This window comes from Protopterus annectens, chromosome 13.part0, assembly GCF_019279795.1.
Source record: "Protopterus annectens isolate FY-2018-M chromosome 13.part0, PAN1.0, whole genome shotgun sequence".
Lineage (NCBI taxonomy): Eukaryota > Metazoa > Chordata > Ceratodontiformes > Protopteridae > Protopterus > Protopterus annectens.
Window position 1 is genome coordinate 598,834,317 of NC_056747.1, and position 21,172 is coordinate 598,855,488.

General features: G+C 36.2%; 1 protein-coding gene across 2 annotated transcripts in view; it reads right to left on the reverse strand.

The window, feature by feature from the left end:
• The window catches only part of WSCD1 (WSC domain containing 1), a 568,343-nt gene that overhangs the window by 386,249 nt on the left and 160,922 nt on the right, over window positions 1-21,172 (reverse strand). For both annotated transcript variants that reach the window (XM_044054265.1, XM_044054266.1), the window contains exon 2: window positions 13,054-13,749. In XM_044054265.1, the coding sequence (XP_043910200.1) occupies window positions 13,054-13,471 (418 nt within the window). In that variant the 5' untranslated portion in view covers window positions 13,472-13,749. The remainder of the gene's footprint in view (window positions 1-13,053; window positions 13,750-21,172) is intronic.

Consider the following 21,172-nt stretch of genomic DNA (forward strand, 5'->3'; position numbering starts at 1 on the left):
TAGTCCAAAAATTCTTAGATTCAAGTAGCCAAGTCAGGTTAAAGTTAACTCAGGTCCATTTATTCACAACAAATAAAAACAGGGATAAGCGCTTTCGCTAGATTAGCTTCATCAGATCCTACAGTTCTCCAGTTAATTCAACGCTTTATATAGTCTACATTAATCCGTTTAATAGAATAATTAATTAATTAAAATCAATTAAATGTACCATAATTACAAAAATCGATCATTGCATCACATAAATTCTTCCAAAAAATATATATCAACATTAAATAAAATAAAACATTCTAATAATAAATATAATAAATACATAAATCATATAAAATGTTATGTAAATGCATTGTATTATATAGAAAAATATATACAAAGCATATAATATGTATGTAAACTGATAAGGTGATGTTTTCTAAACTAATTCTGTGTAAATACTATATTTAATGAATTGGTGTATGTAATGACTGTAAAGGTAACAGTGGGTGTATGAAAGTATCTGTGTGCATAAAATGAAATGAATGAATAAATAAATAAACTGTGTGCATATGTCTATGGAAAGTATATGTATAATTATGTATGTGTATATGGAAAATGTTTATGAAATGTATGAATAAATATATAAAAATATATACAAATATATAAATAATTAATAATATAAATGATATATATATATATATTAAAAATATATGTGCATGTATATATAATGTAAGATATGGGATGTAAATATAATAAATTAATAATGTAATATATGTAATATATAGTCATTGATGTATGTATGAATAATGATAATAATGTACATGAAGGTAATAATTATAAGTATATAAATATATGTATATATGTATTGATATAATGTAAAATATATGTGTATATATGAATTATAAATTATGTACAAGGTTAAAATGTATATAAAAATATATAATACTAAAAACTGATGCTCTTCTGAATGAAATGGAGATGTATTGGAAGGAATGTGTCAATGAATGTGGTGGTAAAAGAAGTATATCATGATAAATGTATGAATAAAAGATAAAGTGAGCGTATGCATATATAATGTTTTGTTATTTGATGTGTCTACGTTGTCTAAGGTAAGGTTTAATTGATGCCCTTTCATTTAAACCATGACCTTTGTCTGCTCTAAGTAAAATAATCCAACCACTTTCTTTACCTTCTGTATAACACATCACATTTCCTCCCCTTACATTTGGTACTACCACTTCTAAAACCCTAAATGTAAATTTATGAGAATCTCCTGCTTGCAGTATGTGTTTAGCTAAGGCATTGTTTATATTTTTCTTCTTAATGTTATAGCAGTGTTCTCTTATTCTATCTCGTAGGCAGCGATTAGTTTTGCCTACGTAGAATGAAGAGCAGGTAGTACATACTGCTAAATATACCACATGACAAGTCATACAGTTAGCATCAGTAGTAAAATAGTCTGGGTGCCTACGAGATAGAATATGAGAACACTGCTATAACATTAAGAAGAAAAATATAAACAATGCCTTAGCTAAACACATACTGCAAGCAGGAGATTCTCATAAATTTACATTTAGGGTTTTAGAAGTGGTAGTACCAAATGTAAGGGGAGGAAATGTGATGTGTTATACAGAAGGTAAAGAAAGTGGTTGGATTATTTTACTTAGAGCAGACAAAGGTCATGGTTTAAATGAAAGGGCATCAATTAAACCTTACCTTAGACAACGTAGACACATCAAATAACAAAACATTATATATGCATACGCTCACTTTATCTTTTATTCATACATTTATCGTGATATATTTCTTTTACCACCACATTCATTGACACATTCCTTCCAATACATCTCCATTTCATTCAGAACAGCATCAGTTTTTAGTATTATATATTTTTATATACATTTTAACCTTGTACATAATTTATAATTCATATATACACATATATTTTACATTATATCAATACATATATACATATATTTATATACTTATAATTATTACCTTCATGTACATTATTATCATTATTCATACATTCATCAATGACTATATATTACATATATTACATTATTAATTTATTATATTTGCATCACATATCTTACATTATATATACATACACATATATTTTTAATATATATATATATCATTTATATTATTAATTATTTATATATTTGTATATATTTTTATATATTTATTCATACATTTCATAAACATTTTCCATATATACATACATAATTATACATATACTTTCCATAGACATATGCACACAGTGCATTTATTTATTTATTTATTTATTCATTTCATTTTATGCACACAGATACTTTCATACACCCACTGTTACCTTTACAGTCATTACATACACCAATTCATTAAATATAGTATTTACACAGAATTAGTTTAGAAAACATCACCTTATCAGTTTACATACATATTATATGCTTTGTATATATTTTTCTATATAATACAATGCATTTACATAACATTTTATAAGATTTATGTACTTATTATATTTATTATTAGAATGTTTTATTTTATTTAATGTTGATATATATTTTTTGGAAGAATTTATGTGATGCAATGATCGATTTTTGCAATTATGGTACATTTAATTGATTTTAATTAATTAATTATTCTATTAAACGGATTAATGTAGACTATATAAAGCATTGAATTAACTGGAGAACTGTAGGATCTGATGAAGCTAATCTAGCGAAAGCGCTTATCCCTGTTTTTATTTGTTGTGAATAAGTGGACCTGAGTTAACTTTAACCTGACTTGGCTACTTGAATTTTTGTACTATTGGTGTTACACTCGTTTTTCGCACAAGTACCTATCTCTTTGTTAATCAATTTATTTTTCTGGTACAAGTGCGTTCATTCGTTGGACTGCCACCTTTTAATTTATTTAATTGTTCAATAATTAAGTCATATTTATCTAAAATTTATAGAATTCATAGGTCTGATATTTTGTAGCCTACTAATTTATTTTGGAATTATTCTTTGCAATTTAATAATGATGTTTTTTTTAAGAAGAAAATGAATAGTTGTTTTTACAATCTGCAGGAAGGACTGCATATTCATTATAATGGAAGATTTTCACTTGGAAATATCTACGCAGAGCTTTTATTCCTCTGCATAAAGTTGCTTTAATATATAATTTAAATTTGGTTAAATTAGATTCAGTTTTAATTACTGACTGGCTTCATATAATGCTGGAATATAGGATTGTGTTTCCTTTCCAGGATGATTTTAACATTTCTAAATCCTTAATTTTATTTAATGCTCCAATTCCTAATATTATCACAAGAGTACAAGTTCCTCTTCTTTGGTATAGAGTAACCTTAGCTAGGAAAATAATTACTACAAACTGGCAAAAATTCCACTCCTTCGTTCATTGAGTTTATTAATATTGCAAAAGCTGTTTGCAAAAATGAAATTTTAACTTGTAAGACAAGAACATCATATATTGCACATTCATGCAAATCTTGGCTAAAACTTACAAAATCCATAACTAAGCAACTAAATGTCAAGTAATTAAAATGATAATAAAAAATTCTCAAGAAAATTTTAAGTAGTTACTTGTTTATCATAATTATTGTATTATTCATTTTGTTTTTCTTTCTGTTATAAACATTTAAAAAATTTAATAAAAACTTTTCATAAAAAAATATGCTTGAATTTAAGCCTGACTGTTAACCAGCACTATGAACTGTAACACAATGGTTTTGGCTTATACCTAGATCATTAGGTTCCCATTCCATATGTTATATACTACACATTCTTTTACTTTTACTTTTAAATTTAAATGCATGCCACTCCCCATTTCCAGTACTCATTCTCTCTCTCTCTCTCTCTCTCTATATATATATATATATATATATGGGTCTACTTTCATAGACCGAAGTGCCACGTCACTGACACCCGGAAGACCAAGACGGAACGACCGAACAGGTAGGTTACCGAAAATGCGATAGCCCGACAGCTGAGAGACCGACAACAGCAGCGTGTGAGCGCGATACGGTAAGTGTGCGAAAGTGAAAGATTTAGGATTGGGGAGCGGACAGGTAAGTGTACGATAGTGAGGGATTTTAGGTTAGGGTGTGGGAAAGGTGAGTGTGAGGTGGTGTCGGACTAAGGGTTCCGGTGAGGTAAGTGTGTGGAAGTGACGTACAGCAGTGTAGGGAAGTGTTAAGTGTGTCAGGGTTAGAATGCGGGTGGAGTGAGTGTGCGATAGAAACGGGCTGAATGTTTTAGGGTGGGTTAAGTGAGTTAGGGTTAGGGTGCAGGTAGGGTAAGTGTGCGATAGAGACGGTGTTGGGGTTTAGGGGTATGTTAAGTGAGTTAGGGTTAGGGTGCGGGTTGGGTAAGTGTGCGGTAGTGTCAGACGTTAGGGTTAGGGTTTAGGTTAAGGTTAGTGGATATGTTGTTGTGTGTAATGTGTAGTTGACGTTTTTTGTGTCGGTGTTGTGGTGTTCGGTATTTTGAGTTGTTGGTATGGTGTGTTTTCGGTTGTTTGGGTTCGGTAACTTGTGTATCGGCGATTCGTACGTTCGGTCTATGAAAGTAGACCCATATATATATATATATATATATATATATATATATATATATATATATATATATATGTGTGTGTGTGTGTGTATGTGTGTAAGAAAGTATATATAAATATATATATATATATATATATATATATGTGTGTGTGTGTGTGTAAGGGGTTAGAATGCGGGTGGAGTTGAAGCTGTTTTTACTGCATTTAACTTAATATTGCACTTGGAATCCTTGTTTGTTACTATTTGACTGTATTTGTAGCAAATTCTTCTGTGTAAGCTGTAGTAGCTGATTCATAGCATTTATAAGTGTTTGCTGTACCTGTTTCTGCCTGTTTTGTGAAAAAAAAGAAAAAAAGAAAAAAATATCTCTTGTTTTTCCTGCTTTACTAGTTTAGTCCAGTTTCAGAGTTGCTGATTCCTGGGCTTTGGTTGTAGTTCCTGTGTACTGTTTCCTTGCCTTATTTGGGGAAGGGAAGCTACCTTCCTTACCAGTGGGAGTGGGAAGCATTGAGCTGCCTTTTGTCCAGTTTTGTGAGGTTTCAGCCAGTAACTAGTAGTTTATTGGTCGTTTTGGGCCAGTTTCTAGCTTCTTCCAGCCCCCTGGTATAAAACGCGCTAAACGCGCATTAGCGCGATTTAGAGCGATTTAGCGCGGAGCTGCCACTGTTGCACACTAGGGCAGTGCCGGTTAAGCAGGTTTAAACTATTCGGGCTACCTAAAGTCCACTCTTCAAATTTTCCCTTAAAACTACCTTCCTCGAACTATACTACTGATCAAATCCGCATATCCTATAACTAAAAAGATCATCTCTACTTGACTCCAAGTAGACTATTCTCTATCTATTAAACCTAGCACTTGCTCCTACAGTATTTATTACCTTGATATGGCACTCTTGTCATAGATAGTACCCCAAAAAGGCAACCCCCCATTTCTCGGTCACCCACGTCCCCGGAATCTTTTTTTTAAACTTTTTCGTCTACCCTTCTAGCATGTCGAGGGATCAGTTGCTAGTGTCCTCTCCTGCTCAGCTGGTGAACCTGGGAATATTGAGGCAATGTTTCAATTGCCTCATGTACACAGACAACCCTCTCCTCCTCCCACAAAACACAAATACATGCGAGAGATGCAACTATACGGCCAAACTGGAGGCTGAGCTCTCTCAACATAGGACTGGCAAGACCAGTCAGGAGGAGAAGGTTACCACACACACTATAGACCCAGTCTCACATAGTACCATTACAACCTCAAATCATACACATAAACACACAAAGACATACTGGAGGCTCTGATCAAAAATCTACCAAAACAGCAGAGGCCACCAAAGCAGACACCCAAACAACCACCACCTCAGAACACAACACCAAGAACACATAGACCTCACAGTCAGAGTGTCAAACAGTCACAGCCCTTAAGGCCAAACACAATGCCAGACACACTAGTCATTGGTGACTCCATAGTCAGACACACTGATGTCCCGCTCACCAGACTGAGTAAGGAGAAGGTCACAGTAAGCTGCCTGTCGGGCGCTAGAATCTGCCACATAACGCAAGCACTCAGGTCTCTCAACAGCAGGTACAAATATGACTCAGTCATTGTCCACGCTGGTGTAAACGACCTGAGACGCACCTCCTTGGACTACATGAAAAGAGACATTGAGGAGCTCTCTGATTATGTAGCCCAGGCAGGTATGACCCTGACCTTGAGCAGTATCCTACCTTCACCAAGAATGATGCCACAATACAGAGATAAGATGATCAGCTTTAACAATTGGCTTAAACACTGGTGTCATTCAAAGGGGATCCAGTATCTGTCTGCCTGGGATGACATGCTGGACAAGCCACGCTGCTTCAAGGGACGGCTTGCACCTGTCACCCCTGGGATTCAGGATATTGGCAAAGGCTCTTGCCACCCCCATAGTGCCTTTTTTAGGCAAGGCTCAAATTCTAAACCTACCACCCTAGAACACAAAAAGGAAAAACTAAGGGTAATGCTGCTCAATGCCAGAAGTCTAAATCTCAAAATGCACGCACTCGAGGCCCTTCTCAGTATGGAGAACATCGATGTCTGTGCTGTGACAGAAACCTGGTTCAAGGCTCCTGAGAGCACCCCAGCGCTATCAGGTTTTACCTCATATCATGCGTTCCGCCCCAAAATCCGGACAATACCAAGAAAGGAGGGGTATCCATATTCATCAAGGACACCCACACCTCAAGACTGGTGGCAACGCACGATGCATCGGAGACCATCCAGGTGCAATTAACCATAGGCAAGACTGCTCTGCAAATTGTAGCATGTTACAGGCCACCCTCACAAACTCAGGAAACTCACATGGCCTTCCTGAAAACACTAGAGGGATAAATGTATCACCAAACACCATCATACTAGGTGACTTCAATTACCCTAATATAGACTGGGAACACTACTCAAGCCCAAACACCCTAGCCCAAAAGTTCCTGGAATTCATAAACTCAAATGCCATGGAACAACTAGTCACCATCCCCACAAGAGGAGATAACATACTTGATCTCATCATCACGAACATGGGAGCACAATGTTCAACACCGGAAGTATACCCCTCACTGGTGAGATCAGATCACAAACTAATCTCGCTGGAGGTCCTCATCCCACCCCACCTGAAATAAAAAGACCACAGTAAAGAACTTCTCAAAAGCCGACTTCACACTTCTAAAGACTAGTGTGGTCTCCTTTTAGGGCCAAGAGCTGGCGGAAAACAATACTCAAGCCACTGAATCACTTACAAACGCCTTCTACCAGCACCTGCAGGACTGCATGGATAAGGCAATCCCAAGCAAAACAAAGACTCTTTGTACCAAAGGCAAGCGTCCAGTCTGGTGGACCCCAGCCATAAACAAACTCTACAACAAAAGGAGGAAGCTACTACAAGATAGAGCAAAATCCTTAAAAGGTAAGACACCCTTGATCACTATAAGTAAAAAACTAAGAGCTCTCATAAAATCATCCAAAGCAAATTTCGAGAGAAAAATAGCTAAAGACTCAAAAGACAATCATAAGGCCTTCTTTAGCTATGTTAGAAACCTAGGAGGAAACTCCCAGATATGCTCAGAACTAGTTCAAAATGATGTGAAGATTACTGATCCTACAGACATTGCCAACATACTGGCTGACAGGTTCAGTGCAAACTTCTCCCCTCCCCAAAAGGAGAGATATCTATACCAAATGAGTGCAGCCCCCAAACATCTCCAGCGCCCAAGTGAGAACTGCTCTCTCCAAAGCAAAAACACAGCATCCATGGGACCCGATGCTGTCCCCGGCTGTGTGCTCCACGAACTCAATGAGGAATTAAACCCACAGCTACGACAGCTGTTTAATCAAAGTCTTACCTCTGGATACGCACTCCAGGAGTGGCGCACTGCAACTGTGGCCCCACCTCACAAAGGCGGTGCCTCCACAGAGCCTGGAAATTACGGGCGCATTAGCTTGACAAGCCTTATCTGCAAAGCCATGGAGAGGATCATAATGGACCTCATAAATAAAGACATAGGGAATTTGCAGACTTTGGATCCAACCCAGTTTGGCTTTGTCAAAGGCAGATCATGCCTTTTAAACTTGGTTGACTTTTTCAAACAGTCACCAAAGCCATTGATGAGGGAAAGGCAGTCCATACAGCCTACCTCGATCTGGCTAAGGCCTTCGATACAATACCCCACTCGGGTATCATTGAAAAACTCATCAGCTTAAATGTTAACCCATACATCACAAGATGGGTTGCAAACTGGCTGAGTGACAGAACCCACAGGGTCAGAGTTGCTGGCGCCATGTCAGACTCAAAGCCTGTCACAAGTGGTGTCCCACAGGGCTCAGTCCTGGGCCCACTCTTGTTTGGCATCTACTTTTCTGAAGTACAAGCAAACACAGGAGGGTTATGGCTGACAAAGTTTGCAGATGACTGCAAACTGGGCACCATAGTAGAAAACACATCTGACACAGATATCCTTCAGAAGGGTCTCACAGAAACGGATAAATGGTGCCAGAGCCACGGCCTAAAGTTAAATGCCAAAAAATGCATAGTCATACCCTTCGGGAAAAACAAGGTTACCCCTAGCTACCAAATAGGTGGCAGTCCACTGAGCACAGAAGAAGTTATCAGGGACCTGGGGACCCAGGTTGATAGTAGTCTGTCATTCGACACCCATGTAGCTAAAGTAGTTAGGAAGTCCTTCTACATTGCCCACCTTATCATGAAGGGATTCTCATCTAGATCAAGGGAGGTCATAGTCTCCCTTTACTCATCACTCATCAGACCAATGATTGAGTACAATGCCCCATTCGGAATGTATCTGACCCGACACTTGCAGCAGCTGGAGAGGACACAAAAGTTCCTCACCAAAAGGATAAAGGGTCTCAAAAATCTGTCCTATGCTGCCCGACTGAAAGAACTCCAGCTCTATTCAGTCGCTACCGCTTGCTCAGAGGTGACCTTTGCCTAACATACAAGGCCATGTCAAACCCAGATTTGATGAATATGCTTCACCTCAAAAATCTAGATCCATCAGAGCCACAAGGGCGGAGACTTAAACCTCGACACGGCTATTAATAGGACGTGCTGGAGGGATAGATTCATCACCCAAAGACTCCCTATGCTGTGGAACAAAATCCCGGTACATGTGAGGCAGAGCACCTCGCTGGCCTTGTTCAAGAGAAATCTTGACCAATGGATGGGAGATTGCAGATATACCCCAGGAATTACCTCAGTGTCACTGCTCGACAGAGGCACAGCAAAATAATGGGTATAGTTCCCCATACTAAAGGGGTGGCGTAAGCCACAAAACGATGGGCTAGGCTTATAAATGCCCTCGGGCAGATAGCCTAGTATGAACCTATGAACCTATGAACCTATATATATATATATATATATATATATATATATATATATATATATATATAGACATATATAGGCAGACTCCCTGACTCACAACCTTACTCATGGGTGCTAACCCTAACTCTTGACATTATGCTACTATAAAACTCTTTTCTGGCCTAACAGTATCACTACACATGACACAGAACACACTCAACATCAAAAATGCAAAACAGCAAACCTGTGCCCTTACCCTTACCTGTGAACATCCACATGTGCACATCAACCGCTATCACCCTTTCAGTCTAACATTAATTTTCATAAACACTCCTAATTACAAATATTGATATATTGTGTTTGTTTTTTTTTTTTTTTTACCTATTCAGAAAATCGTTAGGTCAAATTTGCTTTAGATATTTTTAGCCATAACCATATATATATATATATATATATATATATATATATATATATATATATATATATATATGATTACTGAAACACAGGACATCAAGTAGTCTCCACTATGATAACTGAAAGTTGAAAAATGATTTAAACAAACTGATCATAGCTTTACATTTGTGATGATAAAACAGCAAATAATCCCTTTTTGTGAATGGTCTTTGCCTTTGTACCCTGCTAGTATGGGGCTCTGCAATCATACCATCAGAACTTAAACTAACTTAAGGGTTGTACAACAACAACAAAGGTAAAAATATTGAATTATGCTAAAATCCACCTCCCAGAGTTGGACTGTAGCATAACTTTACTACATGAGCATTTCTCACCAAAACTGGCATGCAATAAAAGCATTCAGTAACAAATATTTTATATATATATATATATATATATATATATATATATATATATATGTCTACTTTTTCCTTATCAAAAGCCCATGCTTTCAACAAGAAAAAGAATGACTCCATTTACGCACAAGTACACTTAAATGAAAGTGCACTTTCATAACTACAGGTTCACTGAACTGGTAATATTAAAAACAAAACTGCTAACACACACACATACATACATAAATATATAGGTGTACTCCATTAAATTGATCCGAGTACAATATTGACAGCAGGTTGTTGGTCACTAAAATATGGAAATGCAGAATGTTGACATGTACAGTGCATGTTCCAATATAGCTATATTAACTCCAAGATAGTAATGTCCCAGGGAAAGGGAATATTTCCCTACATGGAGAACGTTGATTTTTGTACACATGTTGACCATCTGCTCCAGTTAATGAAATTATGTTGAGTAACCTACTGTTTACATTGCAGTATATGTTAGTTTACCAAATGGCCAGATTGTCTAAACCCTTATGGTTGAGACCAAATCTTCTCTTAATTTAGTTTAAATATGTTGAGTAAAATAAAACCTAAATAAACTACAGTGCATTCTACATTTCTTTTTCTTTGTTATGTAAAATAAAAAGTTTACACAGTGCATAGACAAATCTGAAACATATAAATCCTCAAACAACAACTCGCTCCACCTAAATCAGCCCCCTATACATGAAATACAATCTTATTAAACTGACAAAGTTAAAAAAAAAACAATAGCTAAAGAGACATCAATCAGAAAGAGCATTACAAATTAAATGAACCTAATCCTAATAATTTAATTAACTAACTATAACGTTAAAATAAAACTAAACAACAAAATGAATAGTTCCTTACATAATCTCAGTAAATTATTGCAATTTCTTTAAATAAATTAACTTTCACTTAAAAATATGAAAGGAATTAAAAACTGCATTAATACCTATATGAAAAAAACATTTGAGATTATCAGTTCATAAACACCTGCACAATGTTTCTTTACATTGGAAACATAGACAATTAATACAAGTCAGAGAAGCCAATGTAAACACTCCTCAAAACACAAAACAAAACAAAAAAGCCCACAAAATTGTGAAATAAGTGTATGGTCTAATTTATGTCACAATCAAAATATTTTGTATTGCAGGATTTTTTTTATGTTTGTGTGTGTGTATGCATATGTGTTTTCCCTCTGCCATCAACAGATATTGCCAATTTACCAGCATTGTTATAATACTTGAACTTATTGACTTAATGACAGTAGATAGTGATGAATGCCTGCATTGCAAAATGAACAGCACACCTAAGCATAATATAGCAGTGTCACTACAGCATTAATGCAGAAACCACCCATCAGGAAAAACAAAATTATATTAAAAATCACACACATAAATATAAAATGCTCCATTAGAGCACACAAAAACATGACAGTGACAACAACGTATATAAAGATCAAATCATGGAAAAGCAAAAACAACAGTTCCTGGATTAACACTAATTAGAATGACATACTAGAGTAACACATTTCAACAAGATATTAAAAATGAACATAAAAATGATTCATCTACTTTCAGAACAATATCATACTAAATAATCCACATAATCTCCAAATCTTTACAAAATCCAACTGTATGTAGCACACAAACATACTGTAAAAAGTCATTAAAAGTAAATACTAAAAATAATGAAAGAATTAATACCAACCTAACCCCTACAATCACACTGATGCTACAAATCTAAAATATAGAAATATATAAAAAAACAGCAAAAAGTATTTCTATTAAATTACCAAAACTTGAAAAGGCAGTAACGTTAAAATGTTTACCGAGCTCTTCTCCTCAGGAATACACTACATAGAAAAAATAGAAAACGATACAAATTAAGTTCTCCACACGCATACAATGCAGTAAGTTGAAGCAGTCTATAGCGGTCTTTTCACTGGGGCCCAAGAGTAAATGTGATATGTTAGTGATTGACTATAATGAGCAATCAGCGTTATGTAGTTTTATGCTGGAAAGCATGAGATCGCATTATCTTAGGGATTTATCATTTTGTCAAATTACTGCAGCCTCAGATTAAGTATATATAAATTAACAAGGGAGTAGGAGCACAGACACTTAAGGTGGGGAGGGGGTTCAAGGGTGAAGTCTGCAAATTGGTTCCTTCCTTATTTTAAGAATATTGAGCCTTTTCAAATAAAACACTCTTTTCTGATAACTGTGGCTATGCAAGAGTCACATTTTAATCATGAAGCCCTTGGACAATATATCTCATAAAGTCATTTTAACAGTCACCCTGATATTTACAGCCACCCTTAAATTTGATTCATAAGTGACTAACACCTATTCTTTCTCCAAGTACCAAACCATAGGTACAGCATCTACTAAGTGCAACTCCAAGACCCATCTCAAAATTCTGAGGTAAGCTCATTTCCCATCCTAGGTCATAAGCTACATAAACCCAACTTCTAAATAAAAGGTAAAATATATAAAAAAAAAAATGGAATAAATACACACCATAATACAACCCTATACCCACTTCTTATTCCACAGTTATCAAATTAAATGAGCTAAATGAAGAACAAAAGCTAAAAAGTGTAAAAGATGAATCCTACCAAATCAAAATCAAACCAGTCATCAGATGAGTACCTCTTCATGTTGCACTATAAAAAACCTGAAAACAAGACTCTGTAGGTTACTTACAACTGCATAGCAGTACTTTGCATATTCATTAAAAGTACATAGGATCAAAGCAAGAAACCCAAGATCAGATGAAAAATTATCAAAATAAAGAGATCACTAAGGAGACTGACATCAGTGACTTCTGAAAACATTAACTACTGATGTTGTAAGTATAAAATGAGAGACCAGTTTACCTTTACTTGGATCTAGGTACTTCACAGCTTTGGATATTGGATTTTGCCTGGTGTCTTGGTCATTTATAAAAGAGTGAAACCACCGTCTTCTTAATTTTCTTAATTCAGAGTTCCGTGACATCAGCCAGCGTGGTCCATATAAGTGGTTTGCTTCAGGTCCGCTAAACATATTCAATGTCACTGGAAGTTTAGGACTTAACCCAGTACTTTGTAAAATTCTTGCATGTAAGGCACCTTCAAGCACGTTTGCATCAGAAACCTGCAGATTTGAAACACTCCTTGAGCCCAACTGAATAACAAATCCAGTCCTCTGTAATAGAAGAAGGCTTCCTGCCATGAGATAAGCAGCTGTAAGAAAGAAGAGCAGAAACTGTATCTGTCGAAGAAACCTCTGTAGTCTGAAAAAAGGTTTGGCCATGCCCTTAGTAGGAACAGACCCCCTTTCAGCTCAACTGCCTTTAAAGGAACAGCTCCAGTTTGCTAAAAATCCTCCCATGAGGTCTCCCCACCAATTGATGCCAAGTGAAGCCTTTTCCAGCTTTGGTGGCAACAACACCTGAATGTGCCGTCTAGCCAAACATTTCATAAGGATCCCAACTTCCTGGTTGTCACAAATGTTCTTCTGGATACAAAAATCACTTAATAAATCCATAATATGTTTCTGATGCACCTCATCATATCAAACACGGTGGCCACCTACAAAAAAGTGACATAATACATATCAGTGAAGTAAAATGAATAAAATATATATGTAAAGTACTTTCCAGATAAATCATGGTAATGAGTACAAGGCAGCTAAATTTAAGAAAAATCTTTAAAAGTAACAGATGAAAATATGTTCACAGTAGCTACACAAATCCCACATTTATTGACCTAAGTTAAATTCTTTACAAAAAGGCTCTTTTGAAAAGTAACTGAAAGTAAAAGCAAAGTATTTGTAAGGACAATGAGTACAGACTTTTCAATTTAGATTTATAGTTTCTCTCTATGTGCAGAACTTTATGATTTTGTGTACCATGTATGCTTAGGTGAAAATGTGTTAGAGGAGAATGCTGTCTCTACAGAGCCATAAAACAGTTGTTTATTCATGCAGTGGGATCCATGAACATATTATACATTGCACAAGAGACTCTGTTTTATCAAGGCATCAGAACTGTTGCTTGCTGTATTTACTGAACTTCAATGCAACACCTATTCAACTGTGTTATTTTCACACCACTAATTTATCCATAGAAAAAGATCTGCATTATCACTCAGCTGATTACTCTCAGAGCTAACAATCATAAATGTTTGGAAATGCAGTGGACAGAGCATGGCAAAAATGTTTTAAGTACACTATTGAATCTGGCCAATGCACACTTGCATAAATGCATGTAACTGCTGGGGAGGGAGCCAGAATACGGTCGGTAAAAAAGGTGGCTATTTCAAAGAAATGAAGTGTGATGATCATAATTCAGTTTGGCTACTGTTCATAAAAGGTGATATTGTAAAGGTTTCAAGTCCTTAAGCCACTGTAATGCAGAATACGGGATCAGCACTTCTCCAGCACTGCCAAAATGAGATGCAGTCGGGTAGATGCTAATGAATGACCACACTCATTTTAACAATATCAAGCTTTGTGTAAAAACGTGACTCGTATATCATACTTGCATATCAGAGTGAGTGTGGAGGGAGGGAAGATGAGGGATGAATGCTTACTGGACAGGTCTGTCAGGGAATTTTAGCACTGGTGAAGTTCAGAGGGAGTTCATTTGAGAGTTGTGCTGTGGACATGATGGAAACATATGAGAAGAACTTCACTTGCTCAGTATTCAAGGGAGATGACAACAATGGAAGGATTAAAACAAGGTGTGCACAAGTAATATTTTAGATTCACCAGTGTTTCACATATTAGACTCTACAGCTAATAATCGGACCATTTCACTAATATAAATATATGCATACATGTATGTGTGTGTATTTCAAACAGTTTTGGGCATACTAGTTACAGTTATTAAAATTCTATTTATTGCAATGACTATTTTGTTTATTACGAGTTTAAAGCTATGCATGACCTTTACAACAGCTGTTTTTCTAGCAGCACTACTGACAAACACAGCCTGAATACTAAGATGTCTGCTGTAAATGCTACAGTTTTGTTAAGTCTTTACTGATTGTTTGTACTTACCACATTGCTGACTAAAACGCTATATAATTAGCATGTCTAAAGTTCTTTGTAATGTTATTCCTTGGGGAAAATATAGTTTCTTTCATTTGCATTTTATGTATATTCTGCTGTGTAATATAAAATGTGTACTGTTGTACTGTTCTCAGTCATCTGAAATGTCTGACAGATATTGTCATTTACTGTCATGTACTGTGTCTTTGCCATGAGGCTTCTGGTTTGTGGCTGAAAATGGTCCTTCAATCCTTTTTAAAATGTTCATTTTAACAAATGTAAAGTAAAATAGATATATAAATAGACAGATGGATATTATGCCTTACATATGGTAAGTAGTGACAGGTATGAGACATGAGTTATTATGAAGACTGTGGTGCCATTGACATAACACCACTAAATGGGAAGGGTGGAGTTATTCTGAAGACTGTGCTGCTGGAGACATAACTCTTGAAGGGGGAGGTGGGGGTCTTTCTCTAGATAAGTGTATCAGGAACATGTAAGCTAAATTTGCTAGCCAAGGTACAACACTGATCAAAGCACACATATTTCAGGATCTGCTCCCAAAATTAACAAAGTTAAGAACTGTTATACCCTTATAAATAATGTCTGAAGAATGCAAGCCCACCAGAATTTGGGCTATAACATGTAGCAAATAACAAAATATAATCAATAATAATAGGCGGATGAAAAAAAATCTTGACAATCATAAAATATACAGGGAACAACAAGTAAAAGACTTGATAGGCATGGGGTCTCCAGATTATTATAGGTAGATAAAAAAGGAGGCAGTATTATGTTAGGGAGAGGGCAGAGAATTGCAGTTTTGTATGGAAAAATTGTAAGAGTTGTCAAAACACACACACACACACACACACACTCACAAAATAGGAAGTATGCTCTACAGGTTGCTGGTAAAGTAAGGATTTCATTGGACTTTAAGGGGTAGCTGAACAAATGAGCTGTGATTCTGGGGAAAGAGTGTGTGTGTGTGTGTGTGTGTGTGTGTGTGTGTGTGTGTGTGTGTGTGTGTGTGTGTGTGTGTGTGTGTCAGACACTAAGCAAGAGAGAGGCAGGGAGACTGGGAAATGGTGCAAGTGTCATGGACTGACCTAAAGGATAGAGTAAGAAGTAGACAGAAATGTTTGCAAGGGCTAGATCTGATCCTGTTAGCCTAACTAAATATCTTGACTAGTATACCTTGCTCAACCATATAGCAGAAACCTGTGCTGTGTCAGTGGGATATGATGCATATAAGAGTCTATTTGAATTTCTTACAAATCCTAGACCATTTATTCCATCTGTCATTGGGATATCACAGATTCACAAAGATTTAGTAGATCCACTCCTTAGACCAATAGTAGCTGCTGGACTATCAAAGACCTACCCCTTAGTAGTGTTTCTGGACAGGAAATTAAAATCTGTATTATGACTATATGATCATATGCTAATAGATTCCTGAGATTTCTTAGGCAAGGTTCCTAGTCAAGGGCAGTTTTCCCAATGTATGTTTATTACTATAGATATCAAAGATTTGTCTAATGTAATTCTCCATAATACATGAAGGAAATAGTGTGAAGAAATTTTAATTAAACAGGAATTTTTGGCCACAAATGAAGTAAAATTGTTATGGAATAATTGGAACTTGTTTTGGACAATAACTATGTCTACTTTGAAGGGGAATATTAAAAGCAAATGAGGGGGATTGTTATGAAGCGGCTTTTGCCCTCCTCTTTGCAAACCTGGTTTTACTACACTGGAAAAAGTGTTTTCTGTTTAATTTGCCTTTTTATACAAATATGGCATTGTATTTTCATTTTTGGATGATGTTTTTGTATTATGGAAAGCCACTAGATTTGAATTAGATACATTTATTCAATATATAAATGCTACCACCAATTGTTTGAGGTTTACTCATAGTATTCCATTTGGATGTCAGGTCGACCAAGGTTTGAAGTAGCAACAATTTAAAACTGTCTTTGTACAGGAAAGATAATTTTACCAATTCATATCAGTTTTTTAATAGCAACCATCTCCTTCATCACAAAAAAGGAAGGATAAAGGGTCAGATGGTACAAGTTGCCCATATGACATCTGATTATGGGGATTTGGTAAAGGAACTAGAATGTGTTGCTAATCTGTTTTTAGAAAGAGGATACCCCGAGCAACTAGTTACCAAACTGAAAAAAAGAAGGGTGGAGTACCAAATTTACTCCTCTCCCAGGTACAAAATGGAGAGGTGAAAATTGTACCAACTTAAAATATGATGAATGTCCTATGAATGAAACAGAATCAAATTACACAAGATCCATGATACTGTAGTAATACAGAAAATTATTCAAATATATTTGGGAATTTTTCGAGGTTGTCTAATAATCCAGCAATTTTTTTGAAACTCCTTTTATATAGTTACAAAATGGGACAGAACATTAAAATCTTCTTGAAAACAGTGCTGACAAAGAAAGACTAGGACTCGGGTATGACAAAGTAGGTATTTACAAATGCGGTATGTGCCATCAGAGTAACTTTTTGGCATGTAGTGCTGAAATTAGGCTCCCTACTATTAAAATTCCTCGTGCTGTTAATAAGTACTTTAATTGTCTCTCAGAGGTGTGGTTTGCTTTGCTTATTGTAAGGTGTATTTCTCATTTTATGTCGGGAAGACAGAGCAAGCCCTAAAAGCAAGGATTTATGAGCATTATTATGAGATAACAAAACAGGACCTTGGTGATGCATTGGTTAGCATTGTTGCCTCACAGCAAGAGGTTCTCCCGTTCAGTTCTCGGCTAGAGTGCCTTCTGTGTGGACTCTGCATGTCCTCCCCATGGTTTTATGACATTTAAAGACATGCAGGTAGGTGCGTGCATGAATGGGTGTGCTTTCTTTGAAGGTCGGGCGTCGGGGCAACTCAGCACAGTAAAATCCACTGCCAATCATTAGCAGACCAGAGTTCCGCTGTGGCAAACCCTAACTGGGAAAAGCTGAAAGACTATGAGATAACAAATCAAGTGAAAACAAATGCACTATATCGATATTTAAAAACATGTAAGAAAGGTGCATTCCTGTTTTGGATATTAGAACAAGTCGAACCAAACCCTAGGGGTGGACAGTGGGAGAGTTTACTAGAATATTAGTAATTAATATAGCAATTAGGCCTTAATGCGAGTCTACCCCCAGGACTTAATGGACAGCTGTCACTATATCCAGTTTTGAAAATGTGTGCAGCCAAACTAAAACAACAACTTTTCTGCACAGGAATGTTTTTTATAGTAAAAAAAACAATACCTTGATTCACAAGTTGATTTGAGGAACATTCTCAATAAAATTAATGTTGCACTTTTGTTATATTTTAAAAGCTTTTGGTAAAATACATAGTTTTGTTTTAGAAAACAATATATAAGTATTACTTTTTACTTGGAGTATGTTGTTACTTTAACAAGTTGGTGAGTGTGAGAAAACTTGCTTTTTGAGATTGACTTAATTTTAATAGGAAGTGATGTAATCAAATGTACTTACATTTCCTGTAAGTGAGATTTTAAAAATAAACTGGTGTACTGAATCATTCTGATGATGTCTTTACTGAAGACGAAAGCACTGAATAAATTCTGTCTTTCATATAATTAATGCAGTTTTGTTGGTTTGGAATCCTTCTGTGAACCATTTCTGAAGTGTTTCTTTGTGGTTAGTAATTTCTGCTTCAGAAATTTTGTATTGATGCATTTTGCATATCCTACATGGGCTGACTCAAAGCCCCTTCACTATACTTAGTATCCTACAGACTGCTAACAGATGATCTGTGTCTGCCATGCAAGACATCCTCTGACCCATTATTGATGGATTTGCTGCACATCTGCAAGTCAAATTACATCAGAAATACTTGGCTAGGGATCTAAACTTTCTTCTGGCACATCAATGGAATGGTTTGCAGGAACAGATATGTTTCAAGAGGATATCATTGCTATGGAACAGATTTCTTATCCACATAAAATAAAGTTCATCCCTGTAGATTTTCAGGTGCAGCTTTGATATAGGTATGGGAAATAGAATATTTACTCCATGACTGTACAGATGCCGTTTCTAAATGTTTTGTCCCATGCATGGGTCTACTCAAATTATCTATGGTATGATCCCAGTTACTCTCATTAGGGGTAATATAATTATCGACCATAGGTTAGATAAGACCAATCTACAGCCAAATGTGACAGGTTGTTTTGAGCACAAAAAGTGAAGTTTGCTATGCATAAATGGCCAGCAAGGGCATGTAGCTTAATATTTACCTATGAATCTCTATGGATTTTTTCAGCCAACACTATGTGCCCTGGTCCTTGGCAAATCTAGGCTGTTTGGCACAAGCTTTTGAGTGCACTTGATTCTTTGTGTATCCAAAAGACTGTTATCTAGTAGTCCTGTAACTAGGGCCAGCCTTAGTTTAGCCAATGCCACTAGCAAATATCTCCATATTGCTTCTACATGCTACCCAGTAACCCCCACACATCACCAGATACCTCCCTGACCCCTCATCCTGACCTATCCATACCATCCAGATTATTTTATCTTCTTTTTCTTACAGTTTGTCTTACTTTTCAGTTTTTTTCTACAATCATTCATTCAACATATCCTAAATAGGTAAGACTGCACTCTGATAACTGTAGAGGAAATGACTGCATTACACTGGGGGTCTTGGGCTACTAGACCTCCACAAGTCACGGGCATCCTAGATGCTCTGAGTTGCATTCCAGAGCTTTTTTAAACAACCTGATTCATCCAGGGATGGCCTGAAAATCGTGATTAAGAAAAGCAATTCAGTCTAATTCTTTTGCTTTGCTTTTTCATGCATCCTTTCAGCACATCCTAAGTAACCAGACCTGTACAGTAATAACTGTGGAGGAAGCAGGTGAATTAAGCCAGAGGTCTGGGGGGGGGGGGGGGGCTAGCTCCAAAATGCAATGGAGATTCTAGCACTGAGGTGTCTGTCAAGGTTTTGAAAACATTTTCTTCTAATGATGGCCTAAACAATAATCCTGATTGAGGAAAGAAATTATTATACCCTTCAACTTTGCTTTTTCCTGCACCCTTTCAGCATATGCCTACAGACCAGGACTACACTTTAATATGTGGAGGAGAAAACTGAATTAAGATATGGGTCTAAGGATTGGAAGGCTCCCAGAAGCTGCAGAGTTTCTAGATGCTAGAGGTGCATTTTAGACATTTTTCCAATCTTTTCCTTACTCATGGTTTTTGTTCAGGCTGTAATTTGATGAAAACACTTCACTGTTATTCTTGATCTACGTTTTTTTTATTCCATTCTTTCAATAGGTTCATAGGTTCATAGATTAGTACTAGGATAACTGCCCTTGTAGACCATTTTAAGCCTAGTCAATTACCCCATGTGAGAATCAAACTCTGCATCTCATGTCTGTAAGGTAAACACCTTAACCATTATGCCAACCTCTCACAATACAGCTTAAGTGACCAAGAATACACTTGAATGAAGTAAATGCATTAAGGGATCACTAGGGCACCAGAAGCCATGTGAGTTCTTTATGCTCTGATGACCATTTTAGAGTTTTTCCAACCTTTTGATTCAATGATTTCCTAAACAAATATCATAAGGAAAGAAATTCAGTCCTATTCTGAAGGCACCAATGGCCACATTCATATATACTTCGAGCTGTTCCTGTCACACATAGAGATATTATTACTCTTCACTCATAACCTTTAACATACAGCCTTGATCTGTACACTTCTCTGTCAGACTGGGGTGAAACTGAAAAAGCAAATGTAATAGAACATTTGAACCTGTTGCTGTCAGACACATAAAGATGATGCCTCATCACACTCCCAAAAGGATAGGCACCTGTATATGCATCTGATATTTGATTATGAGGGAGGTGAAAACAAATTCTTAGAATAATGTTTCACCTTGTTACTCCTAGACAGCACACTATGCCTGTACAAGTT